The sequence below is a fragment of the Xyrauchen texanus genome, chromosome 16 (genome assembly GCF_025860055.1).
Source record: "Xyrauchen texanus isolate HMW12.3.18 chromosome 16, RBS_HiC_50CHRs, whole genome shotgun sequence".
In the NCBI taxonomy this organism is placed as follows: domain Eukaryota; kingdom Metazoa; phylum Chordata; class Actinopteri; order Cypriniformes; family Catostomidae; genus Xyrauchen; species Xyrauchen texanus.
The window spans coordinates 41,428,101-41,443,127 of record NC_068291.1 but is presented as its reverse complement, the minus strand read 5'-3'; the positions used below and the strand labels follow the sequence as shown (position 1 = coordinate 41,443,127).

The following is a 15,027-nucleotide window of genomic DNA, read 5'->3' as shown; positions in this document are numbered from 1 at the left end:
TGAACTTTGACTTTTTGGTTTCAAAAACCTGTTGCCACTATAGTCACAGTATGACATCAATACAATATTTTAGTTTTCAGTCAATGTTTAGCAGATGCATGTTCTTAGTTAAGCAAAACCTACAGAAATCTCAAATAAAAGCATGACCTCTTAATTTGCATAGTTAAAATGACTCAATTTGGCTCTGATTAATTTTAGCACAAGCAACATTTGGAACTTTAAAAAGTTCCCCACTGGAACATGCAGCAAAGCCAACTGGCATGAGAGGTTAAGTTAATGTTATTGGGATCTAAAGTTCAAAGTGTTCAAACCAAAGTGCCCATCCAGTATATTCTAGTTCCTTCAGTGGATAAAACATCCCAATAACTTCATATATTAGAGGTCCACGGATATACATTGTTGCTTTGTGACCTTCTGGGAAATATATTAAAACAACCTTTAATAATGAACCCAAAATGTACAAATACTTTACACAGAATCACAGAACATAATTTCCTGGAAAGTTTAAATTCATATGGTTGTACAATATCAGTCGACCTCTATCTATATTGCTGAAGTGAAGTACCTCCAAGTTAGCTCTTCATAAAAACGACTAAAATGACTTACCATCTTGGAGTTCTAGACAAAGAAATAATAACAAAACAGCAGACTATGACTATTTCTCTGTTTATTTGTAATAAATGTTCACTGTGCCTTTATGTTAAGTTTCTAAAGACTTTAAACGTGCAGTATGCATCAAAAACAGTAACTATAATGTGTGTATGAAAATGTATTTCCCACAATAAATAAAGTAACAAAATAAATTAAAAAATGAAATCAGCAATAAGCAATGACTGATTAGATTAGATAATAAAGTGAGCTTCCCTGAATTTGCATTTTAACTTAAAAGTAACTGTAGTTTCATAACGTTTCAGTAACATTTACATCACCTATCATGTTGAAACATAAATACAGTTCATATAGTGAATCGAAATGTGACACTGCAAATATAGACAACAAAGTTAGGTGTCAGTTTAAAAAAAAAAACATGCTTATTGTTTTTAACTTAGGGTCCCACTTTATAGCAGGTGTCTTAAACTTCTATGTACTAACATTATAATTAAGGCTGTCTGTGGCAGGGCGGAGGGCGGGGCCGGGTCGTGATCCTACGCACCCGGTCCCGTATTAGGCTAATTATGCCTCCGTGAGGGTTAAAGGCTGTCTGCGTGGGACCATGCAGGAGAGAGAGATAGTTAGCGGACATGTCCGTCATGTGTGTGTTTATGTTGTCTTTTAAGTTTCTCATTAAAATATGATTTATATCGTCAAGCCGGTTCTCGCCTCCTCCTTTCCATTGAATAACTTTACACTGTCGATTAAAAATGCAATCAAATTAATTACATGGTATGCCGATTAATAAATCAAGTTAAACAAAATGAATCGCATATATAAATACTTGCTGAGAAAGTCCATCGTTTAACAATAATTCAATATATAACGGTTAAATGGTTATATTTAAATAATTATAAATAATAGAATGCAATATATTGTTTATTTACATATTATTGAACATAAGCCAATCATTGGCCTACAGTTCAATCCATTTTGCAACTGAATTCATCAATCTGTCCGAAATACATTTATTATAAGGGATTTATTTCTAAGGACATGACAATGTACACCTGCATCAGACGGACACTTTTGGGGTGGCTCTGTTACATTGTGTCATAAACATAACGTTTTTAGGTCACTGTGTAAAGTTTAACATAGTTTAAACATATAAACACATCTTGAGATCCCTGCATTTGGAATTGCTCTCCATCAAGCAGCATTTAAAAGCAAGCACCTATTCTCATCTTGTGTTGTCTGCTGTCTGTGGTGGGCAGTCACTTATTTCCAGGGGTTTCAGTACAGCGTAAAAATGTGACGTGGTAGTGTAGGCGTTCTCCTAATTCAAAATTTGCATCAACAAAAACATTTACCGATTTCCCTATTTTGTCTTAGATTCTCCATGGCTGTTCCATCAGTTTGCTGTCGCTGTTATGAAAAGCCCGCGATGAAAATATGAAACGCCCGCGGAAAGAAGGCACTATAATGCGCATTTGTTTTATGTCATGGCCACGCCCCTTGTGCGTCGCTGTACTGAAACCCCTGTACTTTAGTGAATGCCGTCTGTGGTGAGTGTTGTTTGTTCTCTGTATAAGCTGCGCATTGCTTATACAGCTGGGGTTTCGCGTACTGCCCCCTGGAGGAAACGGGTGGTACTACAAGCTTGAATTACTGTCCAGGGACCGGATTAATTGTGTTAATTTTAAGTTAAATCGACATCCCTAATTATAATACATACAATACAACATAGTTATTATGTAACTACCACTTTAAAACATTCACATTTGCTGCTACTGAGGTTGAGGTAAGGGTAGGTTTAGGAGTAGGGTTAGGGTTTAGGGGTTAGGTTAACAGTGTAACTATAGATGTAATTTTTAAATTGTGATTTGTATTTTTAATTTAAGTACAATGCAACAACATGCATTTTTTAAATGTAATCCAGAACAGATTACAGAATACATGCTGTAAAATGTAATTTGTAACATATTCCGTTAGATTACTCAAGGTCAGTAATGTAATCTAAATACTTTGAATTACTTTTTCAGCACTGGTCGATTTTTTTTTTCACTTGTTTTGACTATAAAAACTCTGTCAAGTACAGTAAGACAAAATACACATGTTAAAAGTACTTTCTCTGAAAAATCTAAATATCTTATGCAGTGTTGTTTCTAAAACAAGATTAATCATGTTTAAAGGAATTTTAGATGTTTTTACAGGAAAACAATACAAATATTATTATCAAGAATATTATTTTTTTGCCCTAATATTAAAGATTTACTAGTAAAAAAGCAATTATTATCCAAGATGAATTTTCTTGATAATAAATATGATCGTGTCTGGTAACATGTGCGTGTAAAATGGCTAGAAATAGCATGTTAGCTTAGCATAAAGCTGACAATTTACACAAGGTTTATTTATATTTCTTCTGCTCCAAACTTACTTCAAACGTACTTCTCTGTCTGCTCGTATGAATGTAACACATCATAAGAAAGTGTTTCACTGCTGTTTAAATGCAGTTTGGATCACATCATTGATATGTATAAATGTTTTCCATCTGAAAGGACTAAATATTAAATGAAACAAATGACAATAAAATGCAAAGTAATCTCTTCAGTAATCAAAATACTTTTTGAATGTAACTGTATTCTAAATAACAATGATTTAAACTGTAACTGTAATAGAATACAGTTACTAATATTTAGTATTTTAAATACATAATCCTGTTACATGCATTCCGATACTCCTGTATGTAGATAATAAGTACGTTTTAGAAAATGCCGAAGTACATAGTAGTTAAAGACACCTAAGTGGGTCCCAACTTAGTGTTGCCCCAAAATTTCAGTTCATCTTGATGCTTGTGAAAGTTGATGACAAACATCAGCCCAGTCAGATAAATATATACCATAAAAAGATTAAATTTACCTAGATCACCTTTTCAGTCAGCAGAGGGAAAGTGTCAGATCACAAAAACAGCAAAAACACAGAAATATGTCTTTGTATTATTATGACAAAATTATGTTTCTTTAATTTTCTCAATTATTGGGAAGTAGCAGACATACTTCTAAAACAGGCAATGTATCACAGGGATAGTTAACCCAAAAATGAACATTATTTCCTGTGTGACTTACTTTCCTGTAAGAGAAAGAGTTTCCTGTTTTCATGAAAGAGTTGTCAGAAAAAAATTGAAAAGAAAAAAAAAAGATTCTTTTAAGTACCATTATACAAGCTATAAAATCATATCATTAAAAATATTCCATGTGTGTTTTTTATGCATCATATTTTATACATTAGGCTTTAAAGATCATTATGGTAAGATGACATCATAATGGCTTGTAAAGTAAAATAATGAAAATGTTATAATTACAGAGCAGGCTGGATATATGAACATATACAGAAATATTAGTTCACACTTTAGATATATCTTATTTAAAATGTATATGTCAGAATTTTCAAAGCTCTGTGACTTTTTTGTGAAGAGCATGAATGTACTGTAATGGTGTTTGAGAGATATACCTCAAAAGCCTCATATATGATACATGGATTTCAACTTTTTCTTTTTATAAAATAATATTCAAAATTTTAATCAAGCACAAGTTGCTTATATTCAGAAAATACTCCTTTTAATGTATCAGTAACAATATTTAACCATTACTGTCACTTTATAAAAATCAGCAAAGATTTCACATAAAAAATAAAAATGTAAAACGAGTGCATGCAATACAAAAGTGTTTTTTGAAAATCAATTAAAATATTTTCCCCGGAAACGTCCACCAGGTGGCAGTAGACATCTAGTACATTGTAGACAACAGGATATTTAGCAACATTTTGATTATGTTAATGATGCAGATGTTTTAGAAAATAGCATATCAAATTTGTTACAAGCAACGTTATAGGGTTAAGCAGTATTTTAAACTCAGTCACCATTTACAATACATTCAAGCATCTTGTTTCCATACAATGAAAGTGAATGATCACAGGCTTTTAATATTTGGGTGAACTATCCCTTTTCATTTTGATATTTTTATGAAAAAAAAAACTAATATAATTTCTTTAAAATTATGAGTATAATATTTTATCCAATATATTAGACATTATATGATGGGGACATGAAACTGCACAATGCACGGCAGGAATGACCCCAATAGAGCACATATTTCTCTCCATACCTGAGCAGTTCTTCTTATAATTTGTGTTTTCTTGTGGGTGTCCTGGGAGACGACACTGGAAACGATACTGCCAGAATTCCGCAAACCAGGGGTTTCTAGTGTTGGTGTTGAGGCGTAACTTCAGATAGTAGTCATCAAAGGACGTGACCTCCTCACTCTGTAGCTTCATCGTGATTCCACCCACGGCTTCCTGTTCATAACCCTCCACAACCTCGTCTCGGTCTGCCCAGCCGTCACTGAACGAACCGGGTCACAGAGGGTCTAATTAATAACATCGAACTTTAAAAACACTGATGCTCTTGAGTGCACTAACCTACTTTATCACAAGCTAAAGAACAAACTCAGCACACACAATAATCCTTACTTTGTGTGAGATGTTTCATCATTAGAGCACAAGTGATGTGTTGGCATGGGAAAAGCATGGGAATTTTGTAGCTATTATTATAGATATGATACAGAAATTAAAACTTTGACAAATCTGGTGTCTTGAGTAAAGTTTGATAAATAACAAGTAACAATTTTAGCTATGAAAAATGTGACAAAATGTGAACTTTTCTTTCTTTCTTTGTTTTTTTATTAAAAATTGACTTTGTTATTTTTATTTAAATAACCATTTTTAATATCATCACCTTCTCAGTTCACCTTTGAGAATTTTTGGTAGGTAGAAATTGCTCCAAGGAATATTCTGCATTCAATACAAATTAAACTCATTCGACAGCATTTGTGGCATAACATAGATTACCACAAAAATTAATTCATTTTCTTAAATATCGAGGTTACAGAGAGGCACTTTGAATGGAAGTGAATGGGGCCAATTTTTGGAGGGTTTAAAGGCAGAAATGAAAAGTTCTAATTTCATTAAAGCACTTACATTAATTCTTGTGTTAAAAATGTGTATTATTTGACCTGAAAAGTTGTTTAAAATGTTGTTGTTTTTTGTGAAATTGTATTGCCCTGCCTCTGTATTGTAAAAGTGACTATTTCAGACCTAGCAATTAGCAGTAAATATCTATATGAAGTAGATTATAAAGCAGGCAATAGTTCGTATTAGGCTGCTTTTAGGTCCTGGGCTGTTTTTTAATACCAGTCCAACCCTGTTTGGCTTGATTGTGTTTTGTTGAGCTCATTATGAAGGTATCTTTTTGTGGTTATGGCACCATCGGCACCATCTGCCACTCAGCATCTTCTCTGCAAGATGCCAAAGCTAGCCTATTCTTAGCTGACTCTTCTTACTTAACAGATAACAATTTACCACAAACAGCTGACACTCGTTGTGTTTTTCTCATTATGATTAAAAACAAATGTCATAATCGCTCATTGCATTATTGCATTTTTCAGTTTTGGGACTAATAACCAAATCTAAAAATGACCCTAGATGTAAATAGCACCTGCCACACAACGTGGTGATTTGCACTCCAATAGTACGGAGGTAAAATAGAAATTCAAGACAAATTGCACCCACTAGTGTTGCTGCAGTGGCGTGGGGTGTAACGACGGAATGCATTTTTCATTTGGTAAAACTATGGTTAATTTTGGTAAAGGAAGGTTAGAGTTGGTGTAGGGTGTCTGTGGGACTCTCAATAAACACAAGAAACTGGTGGCCTGGGTATCTCAGTGAGTATTCACGCTGACCACCACCCCTGGAGTCACGAGTTTGAATCCAGGGTGTGCTGAGTAAATTCAGCCAGGTCTCCTTAGCAACCAAATTGGCCCGGTTGCTAGGGAGGGTAGAGTCAAATGGGGTAACCTCCTCGTGGTTGTAATTAGTGGTTCTCGCTCTCAATGGGGCGTGTGGTAAGCTGTGCATGGATCACGGAGAGAAGCATGAGTCTCCACATGCTGTGAGTCTCTGTGGTGTCGTGCAAAACAAGCCACATGATAAGATGCACGGATTGACGGTCTCAGAAGCGGAGGCAACTGAGACTTGTCCTCCACGACCCGGATTGAGGTGAGAAACTGAATTGGGCATTCCAAAATGGGAGAAAAGGGGATACATTTTTTTTTAAAATAATAAATAAATAGTAAAACCTATTTGGAGGCAGAAAACCGTTGGAGTGCGTACTCCAAGTAGGGAAGGAGGTATTGCCCCAAGTGAAGGAGGCACAAGATCACAAGTGAGGGGACAATGGAGCGGGAGGTTGGCCGGAGAATCGGGGCAGCGGGGGCGGTATTGCACTCGCTCTATCGCACTGTTGTCACGAAAAGAGAGCTGAGCCGGAAGGCAAAGCTCTCGATCTACCGGTCAATTTTTGTTCCTACCCTCACCTATGGTCATGAAGGCTGGGTCATAACCGAAAGAACTAGGTCGCGATTACAAGCGGCCGAAATGGGCTTCCTCAGAAGGGTGGCGGGCTTCTCCCTTAGAGATAGGGTGAGGAGCTCAGTCATCCGTGAGGAGCTCGGAGTAGAGCCGCTGCTCCTTTGCGTCGAAAGGAGCCAGTTGAGGTGGTTTGGGCATTTGGTAAGGATGCCCCCTGGCCGCCTCCCTAGGGAGGTGTTTCAGGCACGTCCAGCTGGGAGGAGGCCTCGGGGAAGACCCAGGATTAGGTGGAGAGATTACATCTCCACACTGGCCTGGGAACGCCTCGGGGTCCCCCAGTCAGAGCTGGTTCATGTGGCTCAGGATAGGGAAGTTTGGGGCCCCCTGCTGGAGTAGCTGCCCCCGCGACCCGACTTCGGATAAGCGGTTGAAGATGGATGGATGGATGGATGGAATAATAAACACAAGAAAGATGCTGCAGTGATGCCATTATACTGTAAGCCTCTGAAAACAGTTAAAATAGTATTACAACATTTTTGTGCCATTTAAAAAAAAAAAACAATTTGGAGAATACATTTTTAACATCACAAGAATAAAGTCAAATTGTTTTGAGAATATCCCATAATAGCCCTTTACTTTAATATTAGCATGTAATAATGCTAATAATGCAACAACTTTATTCTAGTAATTTTTACTTTATTCTCAAAACATTTCTATTTTAATCTCATAGTGCAACAGTATGTTTTTGTAATTAACCCCGTAGTTTTACAGCTTTATTCTCAAAATTTAATTTCAAAGTTTAATTTCATAATTCTATGACTTTATATTATTGTAATGTCACTTTATTGTCAAACATTACTACTTAATTGTCTTATGACTTTAATCACAAAATCTTACATATCTTTTATTTTAACATGGCACTGAAACACGATCGTCCAATAGGTTTAACTATCACAACAAGGACGAATATTTGTTGTGATTGTTCATTGCGAACAAGATATTGAATAACAAAACAATGGATTTCTATGAGCCCATTCTGACTGGTTTTATTCTTTACCATTAATGTTACAAAAACCAGCACATTGGTTTTGCCAATCGGCATCCAAAGGTTGAGTAATCTGGAACCTGAATTAAAGGTATAAAAACTGAGAATCTACAGAACACAGGTTTTATAGTCCTAATCACAGATATATCAACAGATTATCATTTGTTCTGCCAAAGTTTAGTACTTTGAATGAGACTCTCTTGAAACAGTCTCCTTGACCCAAAATAGAGAATCCTTGACCAATGATGTCCTGTTTTAATTCCATAGACACTGCATTGGTGTCAAGATAGAGGTATAAATACCCCACAAGAGAGGGTTCTGCTGAGTAAAATTACTAAGAAGTCATCCACCATCATTTTAATATCTCAATAATTGGAAACTGATACCATGATAATTTCTAAGCAGAATCCCTATGACTGGCCTTACTTTTAAGGTAGTTCAACCAAAAATTGACTTTGAGTATGAGCAACAATATCTAAACGTATCTACCTGCCAATGAGGAGGAATTCTCCAGCTACACCGAGGCGTCTCATGGCCATGAGGAGACCGCGTACAGTCATTCCCTCGCAGAAGCAGACTACCACACGAGCTTTAGGTAGACGTTCTCGAAGTTTCCTCAGCAGCCGGTCAAAGTGTTTCTCTCCAGCATTGCTGTAGATTTTGTCAGAGTGGGCGATACACAGACCCTCCTGAGACGCCAGTTCCTTAAAGGCCTCCATGCCACTTTCCCCATAATTCCCTGAAAATGTTTCAGAAAAACATTAACCCTTTCAGAAAATTAAAATTCTTACCAGCTCATCACATATGACATATGTAGAGTGGTGGTGGCGTAGTGGGCTAAAGCACATAACTGGTAATCAGAAGGTTGCTGGTTCGATCCCCACAGCCACCACCATTGTATCCTTGAGCAAGGCACTTAACTCCAGGTTGGTCCGGGGAGATTGTCCCTGTAATATGTGCACTGTAAGTGCATAAATGTAAATGTAAATGTGACTCATGTGATTTATTTAATGATTTCTAAATTCATTCGAAAGACCTACAGACTGAAACATGTTGTCAACCACTGACTGTGTCTTTCGAGACAAAGTTTTATACCTATAGGGGGCGCTTGATGTTCTGACAACTGAATCCTCCATGTATCCGCATTTAAATCACAGAATGTTTGATATGCCTTTGGATACACTGGATATTATTTTGAATACAAATGTATAATTACAAGGATTCATACCTGTGAATGGAAATCCACCTGAATTATCTATTAAAGCATTTTTTTAAATCCTCATCCAGTAAAAATAAACGACTGTGATTGGCCCATCCTGGCCAGCGCTGAGAAATGTAACAGGTACCACGAGACACCACCGTTTATGCTAAAGGGGGATTGCGCAACACTAGTCGGGCCATATACCAACTTGTGCAACGGAGGGGGGACTTTTATTATGACAGACTCACAGTCAAGCATTTGTAAGTTATCTCATACTAAATTATTTTCAGCATTGACAAAAAATATATAAACAAGGACAGATGCATGATTGGGAGGGACAAATCTCAGCCTTCAAAGCATTGGCCCAAACCCCAAAGGATGTGGAATTGCAATGACAGGAAGATGATTTTAATTAATTGCAATTCAAAGAAATTCAACAAAGGGAAAGAGCAGATCATTTCTTTTTTCTTTTTTTTTTTTTTTAAGGTTTCCATGTTTGTAAGCTGTTTCATGTTGTTTGGTCCCATTTTAAAGACTTTGTGGTAAACTAAAGCATTTTTGGAAATGACGTGTTCGTCCACCCATGTCCATTAAATTAAAGTTAATTTATTAAATACTGTGATATGCCACCTCAGTTCAAATTCTGGTGCAGAATTTAATTCTGAATGCTGCAAATACTAATAAATAGGTTACATTCCTGTACACATTTAGCATTTATATTTTTGCAAATATCAGTGCTGTATTAAACTAAAATGTACAATAATAAATTTCACTTTAGTAATGTTAACACACGTTCAGTTTTGCCAGCATGACTAGATTAGGTCATCACACATGGTGTGTTTTTTATGCAACACCAGAAATTAATAAATGAGAGACTTAATGAATGAATGAATGAATGAACCATCGAACTGATAACTAAAGATGATCACACTCACATGTACTTTGTTGAAATTATTTGAGGGCTTATGACCCTGATTGTGCTTTCAAATGGTATGAGAGATTAGAGTATTACTTTTTAATCGCATTTTGGGCCATTTTTGTAATAATGTTGTGTGGTTGATATGAGAACAATATCAATCTCTTGATAATGATATGCCGATTAAAAAGTCTGCACAAATATCAGAACAGTGCCTGATTTTACCCTGGCCTTATATTTGGATAAGATTCCATTATTGTGAACATAACTTGTTAATTTGGTTAAATATCACAATTTTCACTTTACCACAAAAATGAACAATATTATCAAAAAACAACAATGAAAAAAAGAAGAAAACTTGAGTTAACCCATGATTTCAGATTAACTAAAAAAAAAAATCTAATTTAATAAAAATATTTTTTTCACATTTTTAGCTTACATGTATTATTTTTTTTTTTACATGTATTAAAATAGGATCAGGGATATTTGTCCAAAGTGCACTGTTATCAAAATAGTTCACACAAGTCTTAAGCCCAACTTAAAAAAGGGGGAGTGATCCCATGAAAAAAGAAAGATCTCTTGGACAGCAGTGAGCATACATGGAAAGCAAATGAGACTTTTGCATAAATCTTTAGCATTTCAGATGTTCTTCTGAGAAAAACACCCCAGTAATCTCACATGAGTCTCCATAAGAGTTTCAGAGGAGATCTCAACATCTCAAACTGTGCTGAGATTTACCAAGACATCAAAATATGCGATCCAGTCTGAAATTTCGATATGAACACAAACATTTTCATCAAATTCTCCCAAAACCAAATCACCTGAGCTATGCTATACATAATAATTTCAGAGCTCTATACTCTTACTGTATCTGAACAATTTAAGGAGAAACCTCTGAGACAAAGTTGATACTAAAATGAAAATTCAAATGCAATCCACACTAAATTATTACTTGAAAACACCTCTTCTATAATGAACATGAGTTAAAGTCATTTTGATATTATATTTTTCTTGGGGCTTAAAGTTAAAAATATCATGAGGTGAAACCATCTGGAAACAGAAAAAAAGGATCTGAAATTCTTACTTGCATTATTAGAGTAGTGCAGAATACTCTTTTATTATTATCTCTTAAAAATAAGCAGTGAAACAGTAAAAAATATATATATACGATCAATATTTGAAAAACTTATTTCCATCAAATCAAAGTAAGGTGGTGTAACCAAATCATGTGATAAAAAAAACACAACAGAAAACAGAAAGGACCCCTTTAAACCCTCAAGGCTGTCTGTGAAGTTTTAAAAAATCATACTTTTTTCATATTATTAAAAATCAATATTTGGACATTTTTATATTAAGGCACATTTTGTTCAGGTCATATGGAGTAACCCTGAGAAAAATTGTTGAAAAAAGTATGTCTTTACATCATGGTTACATCAAAGTGACATTAGTTCTGGCATTGTATAACAATTCTATACATTGTTTTTCTTTTTCTTAGGGGCGGCTGTGGCTCAGTTGGAGGGTTGGTGGTTCGAATCCTGGCCCACATGACTCCACATGCCGAAGTGTCCTTGGGCAAGACACTGAACCCCAAGTTGCTCCCAATAGCAGGCTAGCACCTTACAGTAGCAGCTCTGCCGCCATTGGTGTATGAATGTGTGTGTGGGTGAATGAGACGCAGTGTAAAGCGCTTTGAATACCGTTATATAAGTGCAGACCATTTACCATTTTGTCCCTTTTCTTTTTCTTTTTTTGTGAAACCAACATGGAGACAAAGATTGCATTTCTACGAACTTGACATTTGAAGATCTGTCAGTTTCATCACCTTACTTACCAGTTTTACAGCCTTAGTTGTCAATAACCTATAACTGAAAACTCAATATGTTCTTCTGGGATGATATCAGACACAGTAAAGATACAAATGTTTAACTTACCCTCAGTATGAACTGCTGACACATAAGTCCAGTTGTACCGTTTTACAATGTCCAAGAGAGCTCTGGCTTGAAGGGTATCAGATGGGACAACCCTAAGGAAGTACTTAAAGAGAGTTTTATCACTCAAGTCAATGCTTGTAGCTGAGTAAGCAATCTGGGGGATGTTGAAAAGCTGCAACAGGTTCTGAACTTGAATGGCCACTGAGCTGGACCCGGGTCCAATGACACCAGCAATGGGCTTTTTGGTGGCTGGTGGCTGAGCCGAAGGATGTCCTTCAACGCACCATTTTGACCCTTCTTTGTCATCACGGATGGAAATGAGAGAGTCTCTTATGAACTCAATACTTTGTTCCAAAGCTACTGATGAGTGCCAGCAAGAGTCCCTGATTTCACAACCCAGAGTGATGTTGGGTAGAAGGTATCGATCTGCGTTTATTCTGTCCAGCGTGTGGAACATCGCTTCCACCCTTTGGATTCCATACTGTTCCCTGATCTCACCACACTTCCTCTCAGCGACCCTCTCAGCCGCCGGTTGATGATGGACAGAGAACAGAGCCCCGATGATGATATCTCCATCCATCCTCGCCACCGAGCGGGTTGCTGCCCTGGATACCAATGGCCGCTGTAAGTTAGCAGCTGAGATGGGATGAGTACAAAACAGTAAGGATGGAAGAAAGAAAATAGAGATGAAATTCATTCTCAAGATCATTCCCATGGTGTCATATGTTTCCACTTGAAATCATGTCCATCTTGCTGTTAAGAAACACAGTTATTTGTTGCCTTCCTGTCAAGCCATGATGAACAGGTTTCCTGCAAAAAGAAGATGTAAATGGATTACTTGTTATCACATTCTTGAACAAACAGATGTAATAAGGTGTTATGGTTTGTTATTTTGTAATTCATGCATATAGAATAAAGGCATAACCTATTGAGAGCACATTGAATTAAGCACCATGGACAGCACTGAAACTCACAGATAACCAAGAAAGGAACTTTGAAAAGGGCGTTGTCTATTCAATCAATGCAATTGTATCCTTATGCTTTGTAGATGTATATATATATATACATATATATATATATATATATATATATATATATATATATATATATGTGCATATGCACATCTCTCCAGATATCTGGCGTGGATCAAATGAGTTCAGAGTTGCCCAAGCATGCACTATGTGTAATGTAATGTAGACGAGCTATACATTTACCGTAGCTCTAAAATACAACCTGATTTATAGCCACTATGTTCCACATGGGACTATGGCTTAGTCATTTGGCTTATGCATTCAAAGCACATTTAATCAGCTCATTCTTACCTGAAATCACAGCGCATATCATCACATCTCTCTCCTGAGCTGCCGGAGCACAAACTGCGAATCCTTCTTTTCATCCTCCAAAATGAACGAGAGAGCCTCCTCTTTTATAATCACTGCACGAGAAAGCGGGTCACGGGATAGAGGCAGCACAATTCAAAGAATACTAACATTTTCTAATATAATTGATATCATTATTTTAGCATAATTGTATTATTATTATTATTATTCATACTTATTGTTTAATAATAATATTAATATTACTGTTAGTATCTTAATTAACCATATACGACTAATCAATAAAAATGCATCAATAATTCATGATATGATTTAAATAAATTAATAATAATGGTTATATTATGAATATATATTTTAAATGAAATCTCCAAAATGTAATTGTTGTATAAATAATATGTTTGATTATATTATATAAAACAATAGTCTATGACAGGTAGGTGTCCTGTTTAAAACGATTGTAATTTGACTAAAACTTTTTTAGGATCAATCAGGTTCAATCAATTATCAAGCTATCATAACAAAAAAATAAATAAAATAAAAAGCGACGCATTTATTTATTCATAGTTCATCGTGAACTACGTGCCTTGAAAGAGTTGAAAATGTGTCGATTTTCTGTGTTCTTTAATATGCAGTTTAAACATAACTCAACAGCACAAAGGAGGCCATTGGATATAATCAAATGCAAAAATGCACCTAAAAAAGGAAAGAAAAGAAACGGCAGAAAATCAAATGCATAGATGAAACCTAATTCTGCTACTGATAATAAACCCCTTCAACACAGCACGTTCTTTTTAGAAATCACATATAATATAAAAACACAGATATCTGCAATGCTCCGAGTAAAAAAAATACAATAAAAAAAAAGTTGTTATCAAATATTTATTAAAATGGGCGTTGCAGATTAAGTTTGCAGAGACCTCTGGTTGTGATATGACGGTACTGCAGTGAATATAACAATTCTCACTTACTTAATATATGCTATGTGACCTTGTAACACCAAACCCTGGACAAAATAGGAGTATCTAGACCAGGCTACTCAACATTGGAAAGGTCAGGGGCCGCAAAGCTGGATCCCTGTAAACTCGAGGGCTGCACTCTTAATTATTATGTTTATATACACTGGGGCCAAAAGTTTGGAATAATGTACAGATTTAGCTGTTTTGGAAGGAAATTGTTACTTTAATTCACCAAAGTGGCATTCAACTGATCACAATGTATAGTCGGGACAATACTGATGTAAAAAAAAACAGTTCCATCACTATTTGAAAAAAGTCATTTTTGATCAAATCTAGACAGCAGCCATCACTCCAACACCTTATCCTTGAGTAATCATGCTAAATTGCTAATTTGGTACTAGAAAGTCACTTGCCATTATATCAAACACAGTTGAAAGTTATTTGGCTCATTAAATGAAACTTAACATTGTCTTTGTGTTTGTTTTTGAGTTGCCACAGTATGCAATAGACTGGCATGTCTTAAGATCAATATTAGGTCAAAAAAATGGCACACATAAAAAGAAACAGTTTTCTCTAGAAACTCGTCGGTCAATCATTGTTTTGAGGAATGAAGGCGATACAATGCTT

At 35.8% G+C, this 15,027-nt stretch overlaps 1 protein-coding gene across 1 annotated transcript in view; it reads right to left on the bottom strand.

Annotated features, from left to right (window-relative positions):
- The window catches only part of LOC127657242 (metabotropic glutamate receptor 1-like), a 34,067-nt gene extending 20,568 nt beyond the window's left edge, over positions 1–13,499 (bottom strand). Inside the window, exons 1-4 of the mRNA XM_052145950.1 lie at positions 13,430–13,499; positions 12,108–12,917; positions 8,549–8,798; positions 4,755–4,990 (exon numbers count right to left, since the gene is read on the bottom strand). Coding sequence (XP_052001910.1) covers positions 4,755–4,990; positions 8,549–8,798; positions 12,108–12,822 — 1,201 coding nt within the window. The 5' untranslated portion in view covers positions 12,823–12,917; positions 13,430–13,499. The remainder of the gene's footprint in view (positions 1–4,754; positions 4,991–8,548; positions 8,799–12,107; positions 12,918–13,429) is intronic.
- Positions 13,500–15,027: the final 1,528 nt, after the last annotated feature.